This window comes from Falco punctatus (assembly GCF_963210335.1).
Source record: "Falco punctatus genome assembly, chromosome: 3".
Classification (NCBI taxonomy): domain Eukaryota; kingdom Metazoa; phylum Chordata; class Aves; order Falconiformes; family Falconidae; genus Falco; species Falco punctatus.
The window spans coordinates 119,641,987-119,667,865 of NC_137582.1; the positions used below are offsets into that span (position 1 = coordinate 119,641,987).

At 43.6% G+C, this 25,879-nt stretch overlaps 1 protein-coding gene across 1 annotated transcript; it reads right to left on the reverse strand.

The window, feature by feature from the left end:
* Window positions 1-368: 368 nt before the first annotated feature.
* RRAGC (Ras related GTP binding C) lies at window positions 369-25,750 on the reverse strand. The gene is made up of 7 exons (XM_080380700.1): window positions 25,436-25,750; window positions 19,566-19,769; window positions 18,665-18,864; window positions 17,696-17,810; window positions 16,024-16,166; window positions 14,442-14,590; window positions 369-13,425 (listed from the first exon to the last, which is right to left on the reverse strand). The coding sequence occupies exons 1-7, from the start codon at window positions 25,700-25,702 to the stop codon at window positions 13,274-13,276; spliced, it is 1,230 nt and encodes a 409-aa protein (XP_080236826.1). The 5' UTR covers window positions 25,703-25,750; the 3' UTR covers window positions 369-13,273.
* Window positions 25,751-25,879: the final 129 nt, after the last annotated feature.

Consider the following 25,879-nt stretch of genomic DNA (forward strand, 5'->3'; position numbering starts at 1 on the left):
TGCTGACTTCCCACGCAAAGAGTCATGAGCATCCATTATTATCCATAAAGCAAATCTTACGTTTTAGAAATTATTAAACTAAGCAAAACAGACATAGACATATGATCACTGCTTCATTTGAGAGTTTTCAGGAGTTTCCTCTGATGGGTTGTTTTATTTTTTTAAAAAAATGCTTACAAAATAAACAGATTTTTGTATTGCTGGCTTTCCTTCATGTAAAGTGTGTGAAACACCTATTCATCTTAAAAATTAATTGATAATGGTCATTTAAAGACAATCCCCTACGTAAGTTACTTCTGAAGACTTAGTTCATATGCATACAAATTCGCAAGATGAAGCCAGATTTTTATTTGGGGGGGGGAGTGGGGGGGGGGGGGTGGGGGGAGGTGGAGACACAAAACCAGAAAAAAATCCCAGAAAAAAAAAAAAACACGCTCAAAAATCCTTCTTGTATGTCCTGTATTCTAATGTATTAGAAATATTGCAAGAACATTCCTTCAGTGTCTTTATTATACTCTGCACACACTTCTGGCTATGATCAAAAGACTTAAAGAAGTTTCTAAGATAAATTAATTAAGCAAAATTTCTATAGAATTAAGTAGATGGAAAAATACTACTACAGCTGTGCCTGTTAGAACCATGAGGGAATTTTTCTTCCCATGATAAATTACCAGTTTTTTTGATATAATGAAAAATGTATTAGGAAATATTTTCAGTTCTCTGAAACAAGTTACTATGTATTCTCGCCCTGCCCAGTAGCAGAAGACGTGTTGTCTCACAGTTGCTCGCAGCAAGTTTTCAATGAAATAGTCACATATCAACGTTTTTGCTCATAAACGCCTAAGTACACTGCAAATAGACAAACATGTAAAAACGGTCGGTGGCTATTTAAATAAACTTTCTCCCTTACAGCGCTACTAGACTCTGTGTAACGGATTCTTTAGAAGAGAACAAGACAGCCATCTAGAGGGCAAGAAAAATAAATTATCTTTAGGTCAGTGGAGCACCCAACTCCCTGTAAGCTGGAAAAAACCCCGGCCACAAAGATGTGTCCCTAACTGAAAAGGATCCGCATCACTGCTACACACCTGGGAGTTTATTTTTACTTGCTATTCAATGTAATTCACTTAATCAATAACCCCAAACCCCAAAAGTGACAGTTTTCTCCTTTTAGGATGATAATTTATGCAGAGAGCATGTATTTTTATAAAAGCAACGTGTTTTTCACTATAAGGCATAGACATCTACGAAATTAAAATTATCCATAATTAAGGATAAAGACATCAGTTCTACCTTATTAACAACATTTTGGTACTCCTAATTTCCTTCTCACAGGGTGACAGGCTCTGGTGCAGAACAAAACACGGCACAAAAAGGCAGTTAAACTGGCAGCGAGCTTCCTTCCTACGGTGCCGCAAACCAGCAGCTATGGCCACAACGCCCACGGCAGTCCAGAACTCCGAGCTGTAAACTTTCACAGTAAGTCATAGAAGCAAGAGCTCCAAGAGATGCTTCTAAGTACTTATTGGCGCATCACAGAATTGGATGCATTTGGGGATTCCAGCCCAGTGGGAAAGGATTGAAGATAACTCCTACCATTTACTCAGATCAGTTCCTGGCAGTGGGAAAGCTTAACGCAGTTCTATTGGCGTGGCTGCTCCGGAACAGATGTTATCGATTAAGAAAAATGTGCCGGATTATCATCTGAAGAAAGTACAGAGAAAAATATTTCTAGAGTTTTGATTCAGGTTGGGAAGAGGGAAGATTGTGGGGTGAAACAACTCATCAGCAATGCTTTTTTCTCCCGCTCAACCAATTTCCTTTTTGTTGGTCTTATTTTCTACACTACCAGAGAGGTAATGGTTCTTAATTCATCGAGCCCACCATGACCACTGCAGGCTGTCTCTTAAGCCTGTCATGGGTACCTGGCATACTTTTCATTGTACAGGGACAAATGCATACAAAACTCTCTCCCATCTCCTGCCATTTCCATACGGAGTAAAGGTCTTGAGTCGTCACTCAAGAATCGGGGGGGGTGCATGGGGTGTGGAGGCACATTTCATTCCCCTACATACTGATTAAGGAAAAAGTCTACGGAAGGCCATTCACACTGAAGTACCTCATCCCCTACATTTCTGGATAAGCCCGAGACATTTCACACTTTCCCTTTGTTTCATATCTGACATGAAGTGTGGAACACCAGCAAGAAATAATCTTTGAATTAAATCCAAAAGTGTTCTTAAAAAGATTCTTTACACTGGTCTTCTAATGGTGACCTCTTCCCTAGTTTTGCAATGGTTTCAACCAGCTTTTCGATCATTGATATAGCTATAAAAAGCAAAACACCTCCTCCTAACCCCATTATGATGAAAGCTTGAAATTTTATTATTCATTTTTAATGGGAAGAAGTTAAACTCCCTCAGGAACCATAAAAGGTAGGTTTTTGATCTATCAGCTAATGGAAGGTTGCTACAGAATCGTGCCTTCAGCAGACAGTCTGGTAAAAGGTATACCTTGTACTTGGATGATAAGAGGAAGATAGATGTTGCCCATTATTATTTTGTTCAAATAAATTCTTTCATTTTAAACAGGACTATTTTAGGTGGTCTTCCGTTCTTTGAGGTTTGGTTTTGGGTGGGGTTTTTTTGTTTGTTCGTTCGGTTTTCGGTTGGTTGGTTTTCTTAATCTCTCATCAGTATGACAATAGTATTTAAAAATTCATGCACCATCAACTGAAATTACAAGTTCAGACCAAGACACTTTCTTAAGTTTATTGTCTGTTTAACATTTCGATCATCCCGCACAAAGGTAACATTTCTGTTCAACACTGCCATTCTTTACACTGTCATTCAAAATTGGTCGCTTTCCAAAAACCATTCACATCAGCATTTGTATCAAATACCATCCAGGTTACATTAAAAAAAACCAACACAACCAACCAACAAAGAAACAAGACCAAGACAGGGTGAGGGGCGATGGGGGAGAAGACAAGACTACAAATCTGATCACCTTCCAGGTCAAAAACTGTCTGGCCTAGCACCTGGCTGATCTTCAGATGAGGTTTCAACACCTGAGGGACTGCAACGGCTCAGAAGGTGGCTCTGAACTGACACGGTGAAACCCCCCAGCTCTGCTGCGGGCGGGAGCTGCGCAGGTAACGGAGACATCAGCACCGGGAGGGAGCGAAGGGGGGAGCTCAGCACTGGGCATTGGGGAAGGGGCGGTTAAACTGATGTGGATGAGCTCAACGAGAACGTGAATAAGGAGCCTTCGGACCAGGACGCGCCAACCGCTACACGAAACCAAACCAGGGTAAAGTAATTGTGGTAGCAGGAGATCAGCGACCTCCGACTCGCACGGCCGCGTATAGATTAAACCCAGCCCCGCGGGCACGGCTGGGCTGGGCATGTGTAGAGGGGGCACAAAGGGGGGGGGGGCTCCGCCAGCCAGCGGGTGTTACACACTGGAACCGCAGTTAGAGAACGGCCGATGTCTAAAGAACTCCAGTAGGTAACAGAAACTAAATGAAGATGGGTAACGTACGCCGAGAAAAACGGGAACTTCAGGTACCTGCCCACGAAGGTGAAAAGGAAATCTGGAAGGGGCGGCGGGGGGAGGAGATCCTGGATGCTCGGAAACCTGATGTGTGTGTGTGACTTGTACCATAAACACCCGGCTGCTGGTTGGAGCGCTGTGCAAGTCCGGAGGAGCGTCCCCCCTTGCACCCGGCGCCGCAGTGAACACACCTGCTTTGTAACTCTCCTCGAGGTGTAGAGTTTGATTCCACACTCTGTTAGTAATTTGCATATCATTATAGTATCTGCTGTGCCATCCTCTTCCATTGCTACACTTGCACAGGGGAAGGGTCTTCACCTGGGCAAGGGTCGTCTCGACCTGTGGGTCTGGGTTTCGGTGTTATGGTGAAGGTGGTTCACTTCAGGACACCTTAAAAGTGAGTCTTGTTGCCAGGCTGGACGGCTGGATATCGGCCTGGCCAAGCTGTCCGGTGACTCGCCCTGCACCCAGAACCCAGGTGAGCTGGTGATGGTCTAGGGAGTAGGGTCAGTATGGGCTGTGGCACAGGGGCTTCGGGTAGCACAGTCTCCGACAACAAGCACCACAGCAACTCATACGTGGGTGGTTAACAAGCGCTAACATAATTCTAACAGGGAGGTTAACTCCTTAAATTCAAGATGGTCCTATAGCAAACTGTTTCACGAACACAAAATATAGAAAGATTCCGTAAAAATTTAAGATAATCTGCAACACCCTGGAGAAGGTGCCAGGTTGGAATTGTCTTGTGCTTCTCATCCTGCCCTGGCAGCCACGTGAACGACATCGCAAGAGTTCTGCTCCCTGCTTTATGGGGTGAGAAAACTGACCCAACGCTTTTGTACTCGTACAGACTCATACAGCCCTGCCAGAACTGGGCTCCGTCAGCCCAGGAGCACCTTCTGTGCCTGGGTTCCAGCCCGTGGGTACCTGCCAGGTGACAACAGCTCCCTCAGAGACACCAGGCACTGGAAGGGTGACACACAGAGCTCACAGAATTTCTGAAGAGTGAATATGCTTATGGGCAAGTGAGATTTTTCCTTGCTTTCAATAGTAATCAAAATTATCAGTCTCTCAAAACACAATTATATAGGCTTATAAATGCAAATATTTCCTCTTTGCTTTTCTCTTACAGATTTCAGATAAAGAATAAGCAGTTAGCAGCCTGAAAGACATTGGGGGGAGGGGCACATCATCAACAATAAAATCTCTATTGTGAAAATCCAAGTCAGAATCAAGATGCAGACAGACCAGAATAGCTTCTCCTCTCAAGGCAGGAAAGAAAAAAGAACATTAAAGAATCAACAGCTGCCTCATTTACACATTTGCCACTTTCTAATCAAAGAAAGTCCTACCTTCGGATTGCAACAAACTTCAGAAGAAGAGTTAATTCACCTTCAGACAATTCCATTGTGAAAGCAAAGTGTGTAATTGTAGATATTTGTGGTTGCTAGAAATACATATGAAAAGCTTATTAAATAGGCTGCATGAGTTCTAGGTCTAGGTAATAAAAAAAAAAAAAAAGTTTCTCTCCTGAAGCTGAACTCTGTTCCTGCCTTTAGAATACCATCTATTGTACCGTGAAAAGAAAACAGTTTCCAGAAAAGTTACAATGCAAATTCTTTGGTCAGGATCTTGCGAACAGTCCACTCTTCAAATGCCTCACCTGTAGCCTCCAGCATTTTTCTAACCTCCTGTTTAAAAACAGATTTATCTTAATTGGTCCTTTTCCTTCTCAATGGTCCCCAACTACTTTTCTTCACCTGCCTCACCAGGTGTCTGAGAGGTAGATCAGGATAGTTAGTTCTCAGTCATCTAGCTGATGGCTGAAAAAAGTGACATTATCTAAAGGAAAAAATCTTTTAATGTAACACACATTTTATTAAAGACATAAAGGAAGACGGGAGTGAGAACAATCTTTGGTCGTCCATCCAGCCCAGGAAGCTAGCAAATGTGGTTATGCTCCCTTCTACCAAAGACAAATCAATTGTTTATAAACATAATTAGCAAGCCTTATTTTGTAGCAACTAAACAGCACTCGCTGACTGCAGCCTCAGTAATCCGAGGAACATGACCGACCACCATAGCTTCACCGCCAGCAAAAGAGCGAAAGCACCAGCCAGTTTTTGGGAGGTTTCATCAGCCCTCAGCCTGTTTGCTCTGTAACAAACTACAAGACACCTTCATGGATTTGGTCTGGCTTAGCTTGCACCAAACTATTAATACGAGCTGTGAATGTACTTTCTATATGATTTGTGGTTATACTGTAAAAATGTCTTAGCTAAGTAAATGGCAACAAAACAACAACAAAAGACAGAAAATATAGTCACATTCAGTAGGTGCTATTATTATAATCCAAGATAGAACTTTTGAAGACACTGATGTTTGAAAGAGCAGGAGGAAAAAAACCTGCCTGAGTTGTGTCAGTTGAAAGGCAGGGCACAGGGAAAGTCGTGCCAGCCGTCCCCTTGGGCGACAGCAGGGTAACAAACCACACCTCTGTGCACTTGGTATCGAATGTAAGCCCACGTAAGGACCTTTCTTGACTATCGGGCATGTTTTGTACCCAGCGTTGCATTTTCTATTTTATTGTATTTTGGTTTTGTTTTCACCTACAACACAGAACAAAGGTTTGGTTTAAAGAGTCTGTTTCCAACTTACTCAAATCAAATTTCTCATCCCAGAGCTCACATGAACACGTTTTCACGATACCTCTTAGACTTGATTTAGAAATGATACACAACTAGGAACTGTAAAACAGCAACCAGGCTCTGATGCTGACAAGCAAATTATTTTAAAGCTAAATCTTTCTGTACTTACACTGAGCACAATTACCGAGAAAAGCTGCTGTGGCATGAGCTAGTGACTACGCTACTTTTCCTAGTTGACATGAAGTATCCTACTTGGTAATGGGTTTGCACTGTTTAGCATGTTACCCAGTCATTCAAAAAGATCACATTCTGTGTATGCACAGAGACTGGGAATAATGAGCAATCTATTTGTCACCTAATACTGGGAAATTGTCAGCATTAATTATCAAATATAAAATGGTCTATTATTTCAGTGGCAAGTTCTATAAATAGAAATGTAATTTAAAGGGCATGGCTAGCAGTGTCAAACAGTGAGTGCTCAATACCTTCTGTGCAGTGAAGAAACAGGCACCAGATAAACAGGGAGGAAGAGAATCTGAAATATCGTCTGTTTTTTCCTCCATTATATGGAACCTTTACAGTGGGAGTGGGGAGGAGGGGCAGGTGAAGATCCTCAGCTGTACTCAGTTAACACTCTAGTTATTTTTCATTTGTCTTCAAAAGGCTGCACAAGTAATTCAGTAACTGCAGAAGTAATCCCAATCCAGCCGCAGTTTGGAATGCTCTCATGGCACATGGAAGTCCTCCCCTCGTACTTACACCTGTGAACAAGCCATGATGGTATGCACTCAAGAATACCCAGAGGAAAGCATTTTCCAAATGATGCACAAAAATCTTTAGCCCAGTAAACAGCCAATATTCATGCCATGCAAAGGACTGAAGTGTTGTGGATATTTGTTCATTAAAGTGAAGGAGATGCTTGGGGATTTATATTATCACTAAATATTTAGGGGTTTAGTTGAGGGTTTTTTGGTTTCTGGGTGTTTGGTTTGTTTTGATTTTTTTTTTAACTGGATACAGCTCACATTTTCTTTCTGGGATCAATGCTGTTACAGCCACAATGAAAAATAAAATGGTAGTACTTTTATTTATATATCTAAAATACCGTGGGTCCTGCCTGGAATGGTTTTCAATCAATGTTATAGACTCAAACTATGACAACTCTGCTTGAAGCTATAAAAGGTATTTTTTTTAAGAAACCAAGAAATCAGTAGTATAACAAAGTAGCTAAAAACACCGTCATGCTTTCTATTGTACACAAATTGCATAGCTGTGGAGGTACAGTAAGTGCCCAGCATAATGACATAACGCGTCACGACTGGAGCTGAAAGGCTTATTTGCCCCTAAGTGACACAAAACCAGGGAATTAACATAAAAGTAGCTTACATCCAATATAAGATATACTGCTTCACTTCACAGCAGGTTTTTAAACTCAACTGTTAAATGATGGAATATTGATCTATTCCTCTGTGAAATAATGAAACTTGAATTTTTAAAAAGCATATCAAGTTATTTGCTGTTTCAGTAACATTTCTTTTCATGCTGAATATATTGTTATAAATTCCTTAACTAATATTTCACCTCAAACACAACCATCTGGAAGGTGAATCACAGAAACCAAACTGTAGCCGCTTATGCCCAGAAGAATTATAGCTTTCAAAACAAGTATCAGAGCAGACTGCAAAGGAGGATAATACCCAAACTGCTAAGTAGCAGCTCTGACTTCTATTTAGAACCACAAAAATGCTTGTATTAGAAAAAACAAACTCTTATACTCAAAAACCAATCTACTTCCTGACTAAAATTGGGAAGAACTTACAAATTTAAATAAAATCATACCAAAACTGTGTAACCTTCTCTGTGATACGGCTCTCCCTCCTAGTTTTACAAGGTCTGTATTTTTATAATGGTGCCATTAATAAAGCAGTGCACCTGGAGACACACCAATGCCCACTAGCATCACCTTCACAGGGATATCAGAGCATACACAGAAAACAAGCTAGGGATAATTTAGGGTTAATTAAAAATAAAGACACTGGTATTTCTTTCCTTCTCGTTCTCAAGGGATACCTGTTCACACATTAAAACCAAACTGGGCAGCACCATACAGCTTTGAAGCTCAGGAACAGTGGAGGACAAGTAAGTCTTAAATCCAGACAGAAGCACAGCTAGTAGAGCCATGTGTTCAGAAAAGCTCAGCAGATTCACTTGGTTCCCACTAAACTTAGATGATCTGTCTGTTAAAACTGCAGTCAGTTAAAACAGAGACAGACGTTTTATTTTGTCTTTACTGCTTGGTCCTGTGCAATGTTTACACCAATGAGTGAAGCTTGATTCGTAATAGTACTTGAGCATTTGCTAACTCACCTCACACACCCTCAGGGAATAACACCAAACCACTCACAGAGAGGAAAAAAAGCATTTTTCTCACTATTTTTAAATGCACTGCACACTGCAGACCGCACACCCATGCCTAGTGGCCCTACCACCAATCCCCCTTCAGCGCTACTGTATTTTGAACCACATACACACTGCAAATTAGAAAAGGTTTCATCTGTTCCTTACACTCTTCAGCCAGCAGAGCTGGAAATACTCGGCAGCACCACAGAGCTGTGGGATATAAGCAACCCCTGAACACCATCACGCCCAAGCAGCCTCGCAAAGCTGCCACCACCACTAGGTCGGGTCAGCCCAAGCTTTTCCTAGACAATGCTTCAAAACACCTGAGGATGGAGACCTGGAAGTCTCTGGGTAACCTGTTCCAAGTACCACATCACCTCTGCAGGGAACGGCAGCCGAGGGCTGTGACATTGGCAATGCGCAGCTGTGGCCTTGCTCCGACCACCCGCAGCTGTGGCCCTGCGGCAAAGGGGTAAGTAACTTTGAGGGAGCACGAGAAGAAACCTGGACGAGACAGAAACAAAGGAGGGATGTGATCTCACCTCTAGAAGATAAGGGATCTCCTCAGCGAAGACTTTTTTTTTTTGTAGGATCTAACCTGAACTGCCCAGGTGCGGCTTGGTGTCGCCCACCCTCACCGTGGCATCAGCCACTGTCACGAAAAATGTGGACGTTAAAAAGGCAAACATGTAGTTGCAAAAATGAAAAAAAAAAAAAAACCAACCAACAGTTCTAGACACAGAAAAATACGCTGCTCATAACACAAAGCAAAAAATCCTAACCTGATAGATCCCGGGCAAAAAAACCCAACGTTTACGCTGGTATGAACTGACAAGAGGACAAAACCCGGCTCATCCAGACAACGTAACAGAATTTTACCGAGGGAAAGTTGACTCCAAAAACGCTCCAGCCTCCCGAAAAGGCACGTCCGGGACCCCTCTCAGAAATCCCTTGGGAAGGGCCCCTGCCCCTCCGGCCGCCCCCGGCTCAGGGCCCAGCGGGGTGAGGAGAGGGGCTGGGGGCGGCCGTACGCGCCGCCCGGGAGTCGGTGGAGACGTGAAGCGCGAAAAAAAAACAAAACCACAACTTTACGTGGGAGACAAAACTGAAAAGTTTAACCGGGGCACGACGCGCGGCCGCTCCGCCCGCACTCGGTGCTCAAGGGGAGACTCGAACCCGCCGCCTCCCGTTCCCCCGCGCCAGACCTGCCGCGGCGGGGGCGGTTTTGGGGACGGGAGCGGCCTTTAACGTCCCCTTCCGGCGACGCGACCAGAGCGCCACCTACCGCCAGCAGGCGCCCAGCAGCAAAGCCCCTCGCTGCGCCGCGCTACAGGGGACACCGCAGCGATCGTGACCGAGGAAGGGCCGCGCACAGACGCACAAGCCCCGGGCAGCTCCCGCAGCCCCTCACGGCCCGCGCTACCAGACCGGGCGGGCGGCTCCCCGGCCGCCCCAGCGCCCACCCGCAGGACCGGCGGGCAGCGGCCCCGGCAGCCCGCGGCCCCTCAGGCGAGCCCGGCGCGCAGGGCACCGCGGGCGGGCCGAGCGGCACCTGGGCGCCTCCTGCCGGCCGGGGCGGGCATCGCGGGGGAAGACGCGGCTCGGCCGGGGCGGGGGATGTGCCGAGCGGGTCCCCGCGGCCCCGGTGCTCCGTTCGGTCCGGAGCGGCTCAGCCCCCGTGACCGGGGAGGGCCCGGCACGGCGGCCGGCGTTCGCCCCGGCGGGCAGCGCCGGCACCGGCTGGCGTGGCCCTGCCCCGCTGCCCGGCCGTCCCGCGGTGCCGCCCCCGCCGCCCCGCAAGGTGCCCTCCCAGGGGCCGCCGTACCCTCCCGCGGGGGGCTCGCTCCTGCCGCTGCCCCCGCACCCCTGCTCTCCGCGGGAGCACAAGCCCGCAGCCGCCCGCACAAAGCCGGCGGGGCAGCTGTACCGCGGCGGGGCGGGGGACGCACGAGCCGATGGTCCCCTTTACACTTTCAGTCCTTTCCTTGAGACCACGGCGCTGCCCTCCCTCACCCCTAACCAGCATCTCCCCCTGCCCCGGCTCAGCACCAGGGGTCGGGCCCCTGCGCGATGGAGAAGCTAAAGCCTTATGACTGCCCTTCCCCCTCTCTCCCTGGCAGCCTTCAAGATTTCAGCAGAAACGAAAAACTGCCTCGTTAAAGCAGCGAGAGGTTAAGTAACACAACTCGAAGAGCAGCATCTGATTTGCATTAATCAATTTAAGGAAGGTTATGACTAGTTCTAGTAAATTAAAGAAATACCATTCTCCTTCCTAGAGACAAATTTAACTTTTAAAGCTAATATCATTCAGGTAGTAGTGAAAATGATCAGTATTTCTGTTTTAAGATGCTACCATGAACCTTAGGTAAATGCAACCGTTCACGAGTAAGGTAATGCTGACAAAAATAACTAAAAAAAAAACCAAACCAACCACCCAAAAAACCCCCAAACCACAACACCCACACCAGAAGGCAGAATTCCGGAACACAGCCTAAGGCTCACCATTGATCAAAAGGTGAACAAGTCACTTCATCATTTATATGCCTTTAAAGTCTAGAGACATCTTCTGAAAACTGAGTATTCAGTTTGGAGTCAGTTTTTAATTCAGAGGAAAGCTAAGGCTGACTAAAATTTTTAAAGCCTCACAGGGGGAGGTGGTATTTAACTTTTTTAAAAATACTGCGAACATCGCAAGGCTTATTAAAACTTGCTTAACCATATAGGCCTTTATAGACTTTTGTTGAAGCACCTCACCCCCCAACAGAAACAATACTGTTAGTTTGACCTTTTTTCATTTTATTAGCACAAAATCATGTAGGGAGTGAAGAGAAAGAGAGGAGGAACATACACATGTACTTAGAACATGGAAAACTCACTGCATAAGTGGGAATGATTTCTTCCTTCCTGTGATCTTGCCAATTACTTCTCCTCTCCCCATGAGTACTAGGACACTGCGACAGAGTTTGCAAGTTACAAACCCCGACCTTACAAGCCTCCAGCACTTCCTTAAAAACCCCTGCAGTTCCACGACCAAAAAGGAGCTCAGCCTAGGTTCAGAGCTGTAACTGCTGTTAAGAGAACTGAACTAGACCACTTGAATTCCCAAGTCTGCTGCTGACTGTGGTAACTTCTGGAGCAGATCCTTTATATATTTAGTAACATACAACATCTTTAAAACAAAGGAGAAACATTTACACAATATGTGCATACACCCTAATGTTAATGCATGTATATTTTTACATAGTTCAATGAAAATCCATTCTATAAGCGCAGAAGCAATCCTGTGGTTATTTCTGACCACATAAATACATCGGTTGCAGAGATCGCTTACAGTTACAGATCTTCTTGCAGAAACTTTTATAGTGGCACTTGTATAGTCAGTTGGTCCAGTGGCTTCGCAACACCTATACACACATAGGGACAGGTAAAAAGAGCCAAGATCTTTACAGGCCAGTAGCTGAGCCTACTGCATAGCAAGGCTGACGTACAGTACGACATCTGCAGTAATAATACCAACACCAAGAAATTAGGTTAAAAGAATTCAGCTATACTTCCCATAGTATGAAAGCCAGCATCCACAAAATCAGAAAAAACAATGTTCTCTTCAGATTGCATGGCGACAAACAGGAAGGTGTTTGCCACAGTACAGAATCAACGCACTTTCAATGTCCAACATTATTAGTAGGTTGTGACACACTGATTTTTAACTGCTGTGCAAGGATAACACCCTCAAACATTTTCCTAGGAGTTGTGATTATCAGTCAGAGGGCAGAGAGATCTACCATAAGTCAGTAACTTTGGCATTTCTTCTCTTGGGAATAGCTGAAAGTGGTTGCTTTATTGCAACAGATGGCAGACATTTCAGTTTAGTTAGCCATGAAGTTGTTTTGTGAATAGGATCAACCACACAGATTTGTGACATCCATGTTTTTGCAGAAGAGAGCAGGTAGTTCATTTCTGGTTTTAATACTTCCCTTCCATCAAAGGGGGCATAACCAAGAAGTGTGGTCTGAAAGCAAAGTATCACAATTTCTTAAAATGAAGCTTCAGGTCAGCTCTCCAAACAAATACAGAATCACTAGAACAGAGCTCTACCTTGCATCCACTTAACAAGTACAAAATTCATGAGAATACTCTGAGCACGCTGGCGAGAGCAAGAACTACTTTATGGAATGATCTGTGAGACCAGCCTCACCAAACAAAAAGACTGAGTTTCACAAGCCTAAATAATGACACCACCTTTTTTTTTTTTAATTACAAAAGGGTAAACTTAAGCAAAAGTAGACATCCTACAGATTAATAAAAAAAAAAAAAAAAAAAAAAAAGGTTGAGCAAGTGACTATTCAGTGTTTCACCCAAAACTCAACTCAATCACTTTAAGTTTTGACTGGGCAATCGGTCAGAGACAGACTGAGAATAGGACTCCAAACTGAAAAACCACTGCACTAGCAATAGGGCTGGTTTCAAACTGGCATTTCTAACTCCACTGGCCTCGAAGTATTTTTACAGTAGTTTCAGTTGTCCAACATGAGTTACAAGCTGCTTGTTCCACAGTTAGCGCCACTCTTCTCCTGTGAAACATACTTCAGGCTTTCAGACTACTCTTCTCTTGTTCCACAAAGCTTCGGAGTGAAGAGCTGACAAGTCTATCCAACGTCTTTAGTTCTCCTCTAGACTGCATTCCTAGGCGTGCCATTGTGAGTCACTGCTTTCATATTTGAGGCGCTTGATTGATGGTTGCAGATTCTGTGGGAGGCAACACCTACTTCAAAGACTTCATGAATGGCTTTGCGGAAGCAATGAAAATTGTAGTCTATCAGACCTGTCAAGAGGGAGGGGGAGGGGAGAGGAAAAACTGTGCTCAGCTTGGCACACTTCAGTAATAAACAGAGCTTCAAAATCGATATAAAATGTTTCATTTAACCAACAGCTATTTTGTTACTTATTTTAGTATGAACTTGGATACAGAGGATTTAACAAAGTTTTACTGATGCCAGTATTCATTTAGACTGTCTCAGTTTTGAGAAAAAAAGGGTACTCATTTGGAGTGCAAGGTGTATATTCATAACTAAATAGCAGGTGAGGGGACAATACAAGACTCTACCCCCAAAAAACATGCTATTACAGCATGACCATCACTTGAATGTTATCTTGCACTTTATGTCACTGATATATATCCTACCCATGGTGAGAAAAACTTTTGAGTTCAAATACAGTACAGTCATTAAAAGAACACATCTGCTTTTTCCCTTTTTAAAATGCCAAGGTAAGTACTGTCACCATTTACATCAAACACTCAAATTAGGGCCTATGCTGCCATTTCTACCCCGTAACTTACGCAAGACCATTTATACCATCATGTCCTACAGGTCCAAGCAACTATGCAGTTGGTTAGACCTGCAACATATTAAACACTTAGTTCTAAAGTTCCTACCACATACTGTACACTAGCCTACCACTGTTGTTTTCTTCAGTCATACATTAAAAAAATTACATCAGTGCCACATGTGATAGAGAATACTATTCACAGTGCAACAGCTGTCAAGCAAAACGTAGTAAGCATTACTCCATTCTACTGATTCCACTGTAGCAGGTGGTAGTGAAATAGGCTTCATTAGCTACACAAGTAATTTCAGCAGGAGAACAGCAATTAAAGTGAAGATTCACAAGAATAAAAATAAGACCTCTTTATACCTACCTCTAGGAAAGGAGAAAATTCTTCCCAAAAGAAATGAAACAAATTTAGTTTACAAGTCACCTTGATTTAAGTCATATGACTATTTCACAGCTGATAAAACGCATTAGATAAAAGCCATTCACTGGGGGCAAAGTCCTTACCTTTGCGCTCAAAACTCTCTTCTCTAAGAATGCAAACTAATGCCAAAAACTTTGTTACTTCCTTTAAGTACAGGACCGTTGTGTTATTGAGCTTGATAATTGCCATTGATTCTTTATCATAAGCACTTCCAGTGCCATCTTCCTTTAACCTAAGAAAGAAGGAGTTAACCCAAGACATAATCTCATAAGCATGCATATGTAACTTCAAGACAAATAACTGTTAAATGCAGTTAGAAGAACATTACTCATACTGAATGGTAAGCAAGTGAAGAACCTGCAGTGCGGGTCTTAATACTATCACATCAGAAAGACCAGTATCCCACCTTAAGTTTCTCAGGAAAGCTAGATCGAAAGAGAGTAGAGGCCTTCACTAGATACTGGCTATCTTAGACAAGCAGTTAAGAGCAAGCTATCAGCATCCATTCCTTCAATATCAGACTAATAGCTGTGGCTGTTTAGTCGATGCCGTTTTCAGCTTACAGCTGAGCATTCTTAATGGAGGTAGTACAGGAGATAGTACAGTGCATTAGTAACAGCACAGCTCACCTTCAAAGAGTCACTGCTACTCAGCGTCTCACTGAGTTCACAGTGCCAGAGTAAGGAATCAAGTGATTCGTTTGAAGATTCTAATGCAAGCCTCCTATTTGCAAGTTACTCGTACTGCAAGTTACTCTATTGACAGAAACATCAATGGAGTAACACCTCAGCAAAATTACTTTTGGTAAATTAATACAAAGGCTTCCTTAGCGAGGCCAGTGCAGGAAGTGCAACAGGGAGCAGGACACTTTCTGGTCTGCAGCTAAAGCAGCCTGCATTTACAAGAGAAGGTTAGGATGCTACTTTCTATCTGCAAGTTAGTAGTGTTTGTTAAATTACTGTAGAAGCAAGAGCTGTATCGCAAGCTACTTCCACACACTCACTCCTGGAAAAGAAACCAAAGCAAACAGTTACACAACCCTGGGTTGGCCCATCAGAAGACAGACTACTAAACATTGCGGTACTTCTTGCCAGCACTGTATTTTCCAGGCTATGACCACAGTTTTAAAATAAGTTACCGCTTCTCCATTCAAAAACCCATTGTGAAGCATAATTCAGGCATAAACTGTGAGAAACAAGTACCATGTGCATCCCTCAGAGAAAGTCAGCAAGAGCTGAGCTGACCTGGCAAAAGCTATTGTTTAGACAGTGGCAAGTCTCAAAGCAATGTGACTGCAAGTTACATTTATGAGCTATACCATGCTATCGACTCCAATTATTTGCAGGTATAATAATAAATCATAATAATAATACCTGCACCCACCATGCCAAGTGAGACACAGCAGTATTCATTCATACCACACATGAAACACTTGGCTTTTACAAATGTCAGATGGCTGCCTGAGGCCGTGAGTGGAAACAGAGTACAAATGCTCAATCCAGCTGCCAAGTCATTTGGCTTCATTCTAATTAGTTACAGAACCAATGCGCTTTACAGACCAATCGATAGCATCTTGCCGGATGACAAGGTCACCATGACTTGCATGGTTTGCAACCTATTCTACAACATTTAAGGACTCTTTTCCTAAGAGTATTCATCACTTACCCATATATACAGGAAACATCTATCACTACATCAATCATGTCACAGCACAACTCATATGACTGCATGTCCACAGGGGAACTGTCTGTTGCAATGTAGATTTTGCTGACTACATCGAAGAGAAAAGCTTTTTCAATGCCTGAATTCTTCAGAAAGAGAAAGAATTTGGATAAATTTTAGAAATAACTCAATTTTTAAAATCTCAAGTAGAATTCACACACTTTTACATTCTTAATAGCAGGAAATGGTTTAAACATTATCAATTTAGAGGCTTAAGAATGAATCAAGATTTAGAGCATATAATTCGTAAATACAATACCCTTGTTGCCATAGTACATATCAACATCACCTTCTAGTTGAAAAAAATAAAACTGAGGATTGGTTAGAATTCTTTGCAGTTTATTATTTACCAGATCATAGTTTGGGTTACATAGTAATATGCTTTCAGAACTCAAATGCAGCAGTTTTCCTCTTCTGTGGTTCTATTAACTCCAGAGGAGCCACATATTTACACCCACCTGATGGGCCAGGCTCAGAGATTACTTACTACATAGTAGTATCCTGACACATAAAACTTTACACTTGTAGTATCATGGCAGCTTAGTTTCTGTGTGAGGCAGTTGCCATGTAGTTTAACATGCACAGCAAATAAAGTCAGCTTCTAAACTTACAACCACATGAAGAGTATCACATTATGGCAGTTACGGATACAGAAAAGCACTGAGCCAACTGTACCATCCCATTTGTAACTGAGCGTTTTGGCAAAGTGCACACACATTGCAAGTTCAGGAGCCTTCTGCTTTTAAGCAAGTCACCTCGCGAACACTATGGATTTCTGGCAAAGCTTAATTTCTGTTTATGCACCAGAAGCATTCCTTATTGCTTCTTCCCAGCTAGCCTGAACATCCAAGGCAGTGCCCCAAGGACATCCTTTTGGCATGAGGGTCACAATCCATATCCTCACGGCACCAACCAAGGGTGAGCATTAACGTGTCCTCTATCCACTGGGCCAGGTTATTACAGACAGTCCTCGACTAACACTGGAAACAAGCATTATACAGTAGCATGGGGCAACACGTCTGACCCACGCGGCTCCTCTCAGTCGCAACCGGTTTCCCTCACGTTGTCCACATGCCTGCAACAGCCTCACAGACTGAACTTAAATGAGACAGGCTACTTCAGCCTTTTCTCTAGAGTGACGTACTATTTCGTTTAAAGTATAAAGCAGCAAATGTCTGTGTCACAAATTCTGTAAGAAATGCAAACACGAAAAAATCAGGGCAAAAGTCTCACAGGGCACATGCCTGTTCAAGGCCTTGGTTCAAGGCCAAATTCACATTAGAAAAAAAAGTCTCTTGCCAATACAACTACAATAATTTATTAAGTGCCTTAGCAGACAAATCAGTACATCGTGCTGGCAGAACACTTCTGTATCAACAGTTATAACTAGCCAAACTATGCTTGGTCAGTATTTAAAGAAACCCACACAAACACACACCAGCACAATTTAGCTGTGGTAAAGAGCTGCTAATGCAGACAACTGGGCCAGCAGAGGACACCAACAGGAGTGCCACCTGCATCTCCCACGGGCAGATCGAGCTAGTGTTCCTTAGCCGAAGGACTTGCTTTACCATTCCATGTATTTCACTCAAAGTTCTGTTAGATTAACACTTACTGATATAAAGATATTTAGTAGATTTTCCAGCGTTGGCAGCTGTGGAATGAGCTTCTGTACCACTTTACTGAAGGCTTCAAATATTGAATGGTCATAGATACTGGTCAAGTAAAAGCTGAGATACGGAGGGAGGGGAAAGGAAGAAAACAGAACAAAGATTCAAGAGTATTTCAGAATTGTAATAGTAATGTTAAAGCAATGTTTTTTAACATTTAGGCTCGATGATTTAGCTGGAATGCCTTTATCAAAAATACACCTGGCCACTGCACCAAGAACCTAATTTTCTGAGTGACTGGAGTAAACATGAAACAGACTTCCCCTGTCCCTGGGAGACAGGAGAACAGAGAGAAAAATCTGAACATGCTTTCACAACACAGCCTAGAGAATGCTTATCACAAAGGCATTAAACACTCAAGCAGGTATCTTCGGGTCAGTTCCTGGCCTTCCACTTTGTTCACGTTAACACCAAGAGATACTGGTAATACTTGAAGGCTCCATATGAATCAAAACAGCAGTAAAACCAGAGAAAAGTTAGCTCATTATAAAGGCGTTGGTAGAAGACACCTTAAAAGCAAGCCAAATACCAAGGAAGAGACTAAGCTTTTCAAACCACTCACACTGAAAAGTCAGCACTAGCCAGAACTAGAAGGCAGCCAGCTTCCCCTCTCCTGCCCCTGCCCCTCCAGGCCACGTGTACAAATTCAGCCTGTTATGCTGAATGACAAGTTTGCAAAAAACCACTTGTATTACTAGTGAGTTCATTAATAAATCTCTTGATTGGAATCTGATACAGTAGCCTGCCTTATTTTAGTCAGTCTAACAGCTGAGGCTTGACCATAAATTCAGTGGTGTATTTTATAACAAAGAGTTTGTGCAATATTAAGGAACTAACAAGGCCTTGCTCTGGTCCAGCCACTATTACATCTAAAAGCCAACAGTCTGTGTACAGGCCAGAATCTTTTAACTCACCTCAGGTGAAGTTTTTCAAGCCCAGCATCCGTAAGGTCATCATTAGCCCTCTGATGAATATCCCTCTGAGTTTCTATTTTATGGTCATCCGACAAACCATCAACTTTATGAATAAAAACTTCAAAGTTCATTTCTGGGTTGACCTTGTAGGCTTTTGAAACTGTAATGTGGAGTCTTGTTAAAGCTTCCATGTAGTCATCCTGTAAATCAGTTTTGGCAGGAATGAACAACAAGGTTTTATCTCTGGTAACTATTCCTTTCTGCACAAGGATAAAATATTTCAGTGCAAGAACTTCACTTCTGCAACTAAACAGAACTACGGAGAAAAGAATACCTTGGAGTGTCAGAAATCCAAGTAGCTTAGATTCTGTTAATGTAAATTAAGTTGCATTAACTATACAAGGCTCAGCTACACAAAACCAGCCTGCAGAGCAAAAAAGCAGGCTACACTTCAACTGCAGGAAGTCTTGGAGATTGCTGCTGCCTATCTTGATAACCAGATAATCTTCCACGGTGCAATTCCTAGGTTGATTAAAAGCTATCAGATACTAAATAGTACCAGTACTTGAAACTGAGGTCAGAAGAGTGCTGTTATTAAATGATCTCCATAGCAGTCAGCAGCAGGGATAATTCAAAACATCTAGCACAGCAGGTTCTTGCTATTACTGTAGAAAAGTTCAGTTCAGCCCCTTTCCACTCTCTCCACCGGGAGCGTATGTTCCAGTCATTTCACAAAACTAAAAACCACACACCAAACTTAAGATTGCCCATGCATCCTTTCCTACATAACAGATGTTTTACGAACTTATGTAAATATATAAATTATTAGCTTCTCCATCAGTCCTCTTGCACACATAGCAAAAAGAAAACTTCCCTGTGATTCTTAGCGATGTGTATTTACCTGGGCATCAATAACATATATTAGAGCACCTGTTCCTCTGAAGATCATCTCATAATCAAATGTTGGATCAAAAAAGTCCATCTGTCCAGGAAAATCCCATATTTGGAAATTCACAAATGAACTGTTGGAAATATCATCTTTGTAGATCTTGTTGGTACTTTCCAAGAACAGAGTCTCATTGGGAGACATTTTGTGAAACACCACCTGTTAAAAGAACACAAATTACAGTCTTCACTTTGTCTTATTAGAAGAGATTGGTAGAAGTTCTGCCACTTGAATCTTAAAAATAGGTTTATACATTCTAAAGTGTATTGTTTCCTTTGGTAAATAGACAGCTTTCTGCATCAGCTAAGGAAATAACTTACCCTCCCCCCAGAAGCAAGCAACCAAATACAGTTGAACACTTTCACAACTCTAAATAACACTGCTGCCTAAAGGCACAGATATCCCAATTATTCTTTCTTCCTTGCAAGTCTAATCCAGTACTTTCAAATTCTGCTATATTAGCCAATTCAAACGTGGTATAAAGCCACTGTGTTAACTGAGCAACTGCAAGCTTTTAAGAACTGTTCCCTTCCAGTCCTAGAAATTCCGAAAAGAAACTTTGCTTTTAGTCTGTTGTCAAGTGTTACAACACAATATAATCAGACTGTTCCTAAACTACAATAAAAGTGTACAAAAACAACACCCCGGTTTTAGAGAACCAAATAGCTGCGTAGCATGCTGTCTGTTAACAACTGAATTACGTTTGCTGACCCTCTCCTTTCAAGTACCCTAAAGAAACGATGAAAGCTTTCAAACTAGTTTGATAAACGGTTTAGCTGCAGAGATTAAAAACACACTCACTGCTAGTACTCCAAAAGCCCTGCTGGGATTTTAGCCCTTCCCTGAACAAACAGAACTAGCAAGTAACCCCCCCGCAAAGCAGCCTGTAGCAAAAGCAGACAGTTTCAACAGAGAACACTGCACTAAAGCAACCCAACCATATATATTGCAAAAGTTACAACAAACATAAGGTGGTTGAATGCTAGGACTGCAAAAAGAAAAAGCTTCCTATATAGCACTTGGTATTGGTATTTTATTTTTTTTAATGTTTCACGCAGTTACAAAAGTAATCCATTAAAGAGACCTAGTGTAACTGTCTCCATCAAAAAAACTGCAAGACAAACAACTCCAGCATTTACCCAGCATGGTAAATGGATTGTTTAGTGAGGTTCATAGTAGCACGTCAGCCTAGATTTTTTCAAGACCAAGGAAAAAAAATCAGTTCCTCAAGGCAAACATTTGAGGAAGTCAGGATATAAATGAGGTTTTAAACAGCAGAGCATTTGTATAGAAAAGTAAACGCTGCTCTAGATACGCAGAGGCTGTATTGCAAGGACTAGAAATTCCTCAGGGTTTGCAGCACAATTTTAAAGCATTCTGAAATCAGTGTTTCATCTTTGGAACTCGGCATCTCCCATGGGAAGCAGGACAGAATCAGCGAATCCAGTTTAAAAGCAGATGAGCCTCTGAGAAGCAATGCCATCTTCCCAAAGCAGCATGTTTCCTTGGGTTGATGTTCCCCATCTATTTTTTCACACTAATAGGGGAACCAGGACAGTTTTGATTAAATTCCATTTCTATACCCTAGCATCTACCCCCACTCTTACTTATTTTACACAGCTTCAATGAAGCAAACAAAAAAGGCTGCAAAAGCATCTGATCAGAAGCATGCAGCTAACACTGATGCCAAGCAATTTTGGCTAGGCATATCAAGGCAAGGCAGACAAAACTAGTAAAATTCTAAGAATCTGCGAAGTTGCCTTGCTATAGCTTCTATCTTTCCCAAGCATTCCTTTTACACATTCAACATCCAATGTCCTCAACAGTTCCTGGCGACTTCCTGCTTCTACTGTATTGTAAGAAATTGTCACTGTCAGCTTAAGCACTGTCAGCAGTACACTTTTTTTTTTTTACTCTTTTTTTTTTTAATCCCTCTGAATTTCCCATTCACATCTGACCTGCCACGATCTCTTTAGTTTTCAAGATTATTTTTTTTTTTTAATTTCCTGACATGTCAACCTTTTCTCTGTAACTTCTCTACAGCGGCACTTGGGTTTACTTCCGAACTGCAGCTGTTAAGCTGCACCCCTAATACTAAATTCCCGAACCACTTCCATGTTTTTGGATGGCTCCTTTCTTTGTTTGCTTGGGGGGTGGTGGTGGTTATTTTTTCTCTTAAAACCTCACAGTTTCTGTCCCAATTTTCAAGTAGTTACCCTTCCTTAGATCCATGAGCTGAATTTGTCCAATGTATTTCATTTCCACTACCTTGAACTTTGAATGGACTCTCCATGGAAGCTTGTGTGTGTGTGTGTGTGTGTTTTCTCACAAATCAGAAAACAACCATATTTGGGATTTCACTTCCAGCTGAAACACTGGCCTGATCCATACAAACAAAAATTCCCACACAACAAAACAATAATCCTATACACCAAGTGACAGGCATGACTTCCACAACATCCCTACTACAAGAGCTTATGATCAAATATAATTTGCCACAGCAAGACACCTTATTGGGTACATTGTAGCAACACCTAAAAACTGCAAGAGGAATATCTAAGGCAGGAATTGCAAGTTGCTGAGAAAGTAACAAAGCTAGTGCAGTTTCCCTTTTTTTTGACACTGTCGGCAAACATGAATAACTGTTTTATATCTGCATCCTTTGCTTCAGAAGGGAAACAACGAGCAGAGCCAGAACTTATTCTAAGAACCTTCACAGTGCAAGTAACCTGAAGGGAAGACCCCTTCCCTGGGAGCTGTCCCAAGCCACCACCAAGCATGTCCCAATGAAGTCTGTACAGCCGAAGCAGGCAATTTGGCCTTCATAAGCAAGCATCTCCCCACTGCAGCACAGGATCACTCTGGACATAAAAACAGGCACCTTCACCTACAAGTCCAAATGCAGAATGGGTTTTCAAACTCTTTGAATGGGTTTTCAAACTCTTTGAATGGGTTTTCAAACTCTTTTTTTTTTTTTCCCCTAGTCATAAAAACCCCCTTTTTATCCTAAGGTAGTATTAGATTAATTCTATTGCCCCGATGTCCAGAAGGGAATTTGCAGGGGCACATGGAAGGAAGTTCCTGAAAGAGAGAGAGAAAAGGTACGGTATTGCAAGATGGTCTTGAGAATCTACTAATTGGAAATGAACAGCTGCTTCACTGGTAACAATGAAAAGCAACTTCTAAAGGACTCTCTAACAGCAGTAAGTCATACAATCGTTTTGTCATTTTCACACTTTCCAGAATCTTTGCTTCAGTTCTGTGGATTTCTTAAGCTGCTATAATGAACAAGATGGTCTTAGAAGCAGCAACTGCTTTTTTTTTTCCAGAGGAGAGATTTGGTGGCTGTGGGGTGACAAAGAAAGAGGGTAAGTACAGCAAAAGGAAGACACAAGTGACAAAGACTTAAAGAAATTCACTACTTACTAGCAGCAGCACGTTACATCTTGCTTTAAGACATTTCTAAGTATTAGAGCTTGCTACAGAAGCGTGACACACAGCTCGTTCTGACTCCCTGCTCCCCCAATCCAATTCATTTATTTAACATCTTTAAAGAAAAATGAGTATAAATGAAAAGTTTACAGCAGCCTCAAAGAAGCGGCTACTTTAGGTTCTAACACACACACACACACATTCCTCCCCCAATAATACATTTATGCTAATCTTATGAAGGCAGAGCAGCAAGTCTGGTGACAGCAACCAAAAAAACCTGCCAACCCCAAACCCCCCAAAAAAACCCACACGCACCCCAAAAAAAAACCAAAATGAGGTACTCTGTTTGAACTCTTTCCAAATTCCTATTGCATAAGGACAGTACAGTAAGTCCAGTTACACAACTCATAAGTCTGCAGAAAAACTGTTTTATAAACTGAAGCGATAGTCACATTCCCAAAATCTTCTAACCTCAATTTGCTACTGAACATTCACAGGTTATACCAGTATGGCAAATCCAATTGTCCAAAGGAAATAAAAAAAAATAAAAAGTTTTCCTCCCCAGTACCATCATTTTCTTCTTTTCTGACAAGCCTCCTGTTAACATTGATCTCAGTAGAAGGCTGGAATGGTTTAAAATTCATGTTTTTCATGCAAATTTCTAGATTCCCACAAAGCCAATACTTCTCCCAATACAGCATTTATTGTGCACACCCCTACTCTCTGGCAAGGCAATCAACAACAAGCAGTGCCCAGACAGAAGGGCCGGGTCGGGTTATGACCATTTTTGCACTAGACAGATCTAAGAGCAGGGACGTTGTTGAAGAGAAACTTCTTGATACTCCAAGAATGTCTCAGATTATTGCCACAGTCAGTTTGCTCAGGCAGCAGCACAATGAGCTCCTAGGTAACAGAACCACAGCTTCAATTCCCAAGCCAGACCAGCAACTGATCAGCAAAAGAGAAATTCTACATCCTCTTACTGCATACACATCGCACTGTTCCTTTCTTGTACAACTACTTGAATGGGTCCTCAGAAAACTGATGCTACCAACCTTGGTCATTGGAAAAAAATAATATCCAAAAGCTACATCCATAAAGTGACAACTTGCGGCTGTCACTTTGGTACCAAAATCTACCTGCAGTTTGGAGTCACTGCTTTCCTCTAGCTTTCAGGGTTCACTTTTTCCAACAGCAGACAGTACAATAAGACCTCTAATGAGAGTACGACGAGCGCCGTTCACGTCAGCAAAGACTTAAAGACTTTCAGTGCAGTCACTGCACCTGCACACACAGGGCAGGGCGTGGGATTAGACGTTATCGATAACCGGGAATAACTGGAAATACTGAAAAGCAATGACAGCCCAGTCTGCCACCGTATTTCAGAACAGCACAATGGAAAAAGATTCCCACTAACAGACACAGTACCTTTTGCAAACCTTGTCTAAGAAAGGCAAGCCTACAGCAAAATCTAGGAGCCTTCAGACTACAGTCTGGAACCCATATGGGTTACCAAGTAGCCCGCAAAGGTGGCTAAAATAAGTAGATTCATACCTGCTATGCTGCAATGTCCACAAAAGGCTTCTCTGCATAAGCCCTTTCCAGTTATCTCTGCAGGATTCCACACTTCACTTGAGGGAGGTTTGAGGCCCCTGAGTTTAGAGCTTGAGAACCACATTTCACGAGGAACGCATCCCGTACAAACATCACCCCCAAACTTCCTAACAGCGACCACAAACACAAAACCGGCACTGAGGAACAAGGATCATTCTTAGCGCTTCACTTCCCTTGAGGTACATGGCAAAGGAAAATAGTCAGTTTTGTATTATTTTTATTAGGAAACTCTAGCGACTTCATGAAGCTACCAACCACCCTGAGGCACTGAAACTGTTTTATTTCCTCCTCAAACGAACAGCGACTCTCACTTGTTCGGTCTGGCGGACCAAAGGAAACCCGAGGCTGCCCGTAGGAAAGCAGAAGTCTCTTCCACAGCATCAAAGGCAGAACAACAGCTCCAGCCCCCTCCCGAGCGGAGGCACTAGCGAAACACCGCACACCGGGCCTCTTACCGTGCTGGCACCGCAGACCGGGCCGCGCACGGCGCCTTCCCATCCGTAAGAAAACGCCTCACGACAACTGTCACACCAGTACCTTCACTTTTTATTTTTGGAGCGTTAAGTGAAGAACTACACAGGCTACACGCCCTGCGCTACGCAACCCCCCGCCCTAGGGCAGGCGGCGGAGGCCGCTCCGGGAAGGGCCCGCCCGAAACGCGGCCGCTGCCCCCCGCTCCAGAGCAGGAACTGCCTAGACAGCGACATCGGAAGGAGAAAGAGCTCGGCCCGGAGAGGCAGGGCGGCAGGCGGGGGCGGGAGCCGCCGGCTGCCCCTCACCTTCTGGATGGAGGACTTCCCGCTGCGCCGCAGCCCCATCAGCAGGATCCGCGGCTTGGAGTCTGCCCCGCCCGCGCCGCCGCCAGGCCCGCCCGCGCCGCCGCCGGGCCCGCCGGGTCCCGGGCCTCCCTCCAGCTCCGCCTCCTCCTCCTCCTCCCCGTAGCCGAAGTCCTTGGGGAACGAGTCCGCGGCCCCGAAGCTCCCCCCCACCAGCGCCGGCTCCTCAGCCGCGCCCGCCGCGCCCGCCCCGCCGAACTGCAGCGCCATGTCCGCCCGAGCCTGGCCCGTCCCGGGGCCTCCCCCTGGGCGGCCAACCCAACCCGACACCTCGCGGCCCTCCCCGGATTGGCTGGCGCCGGGCTCCGCGGCGCCGATTGGCTGCGGAGGGCAGCGAGGTAGGGTGCCTCCGGTCAGCCGACCCGAGTCACCTGACGGCGCCGCCGC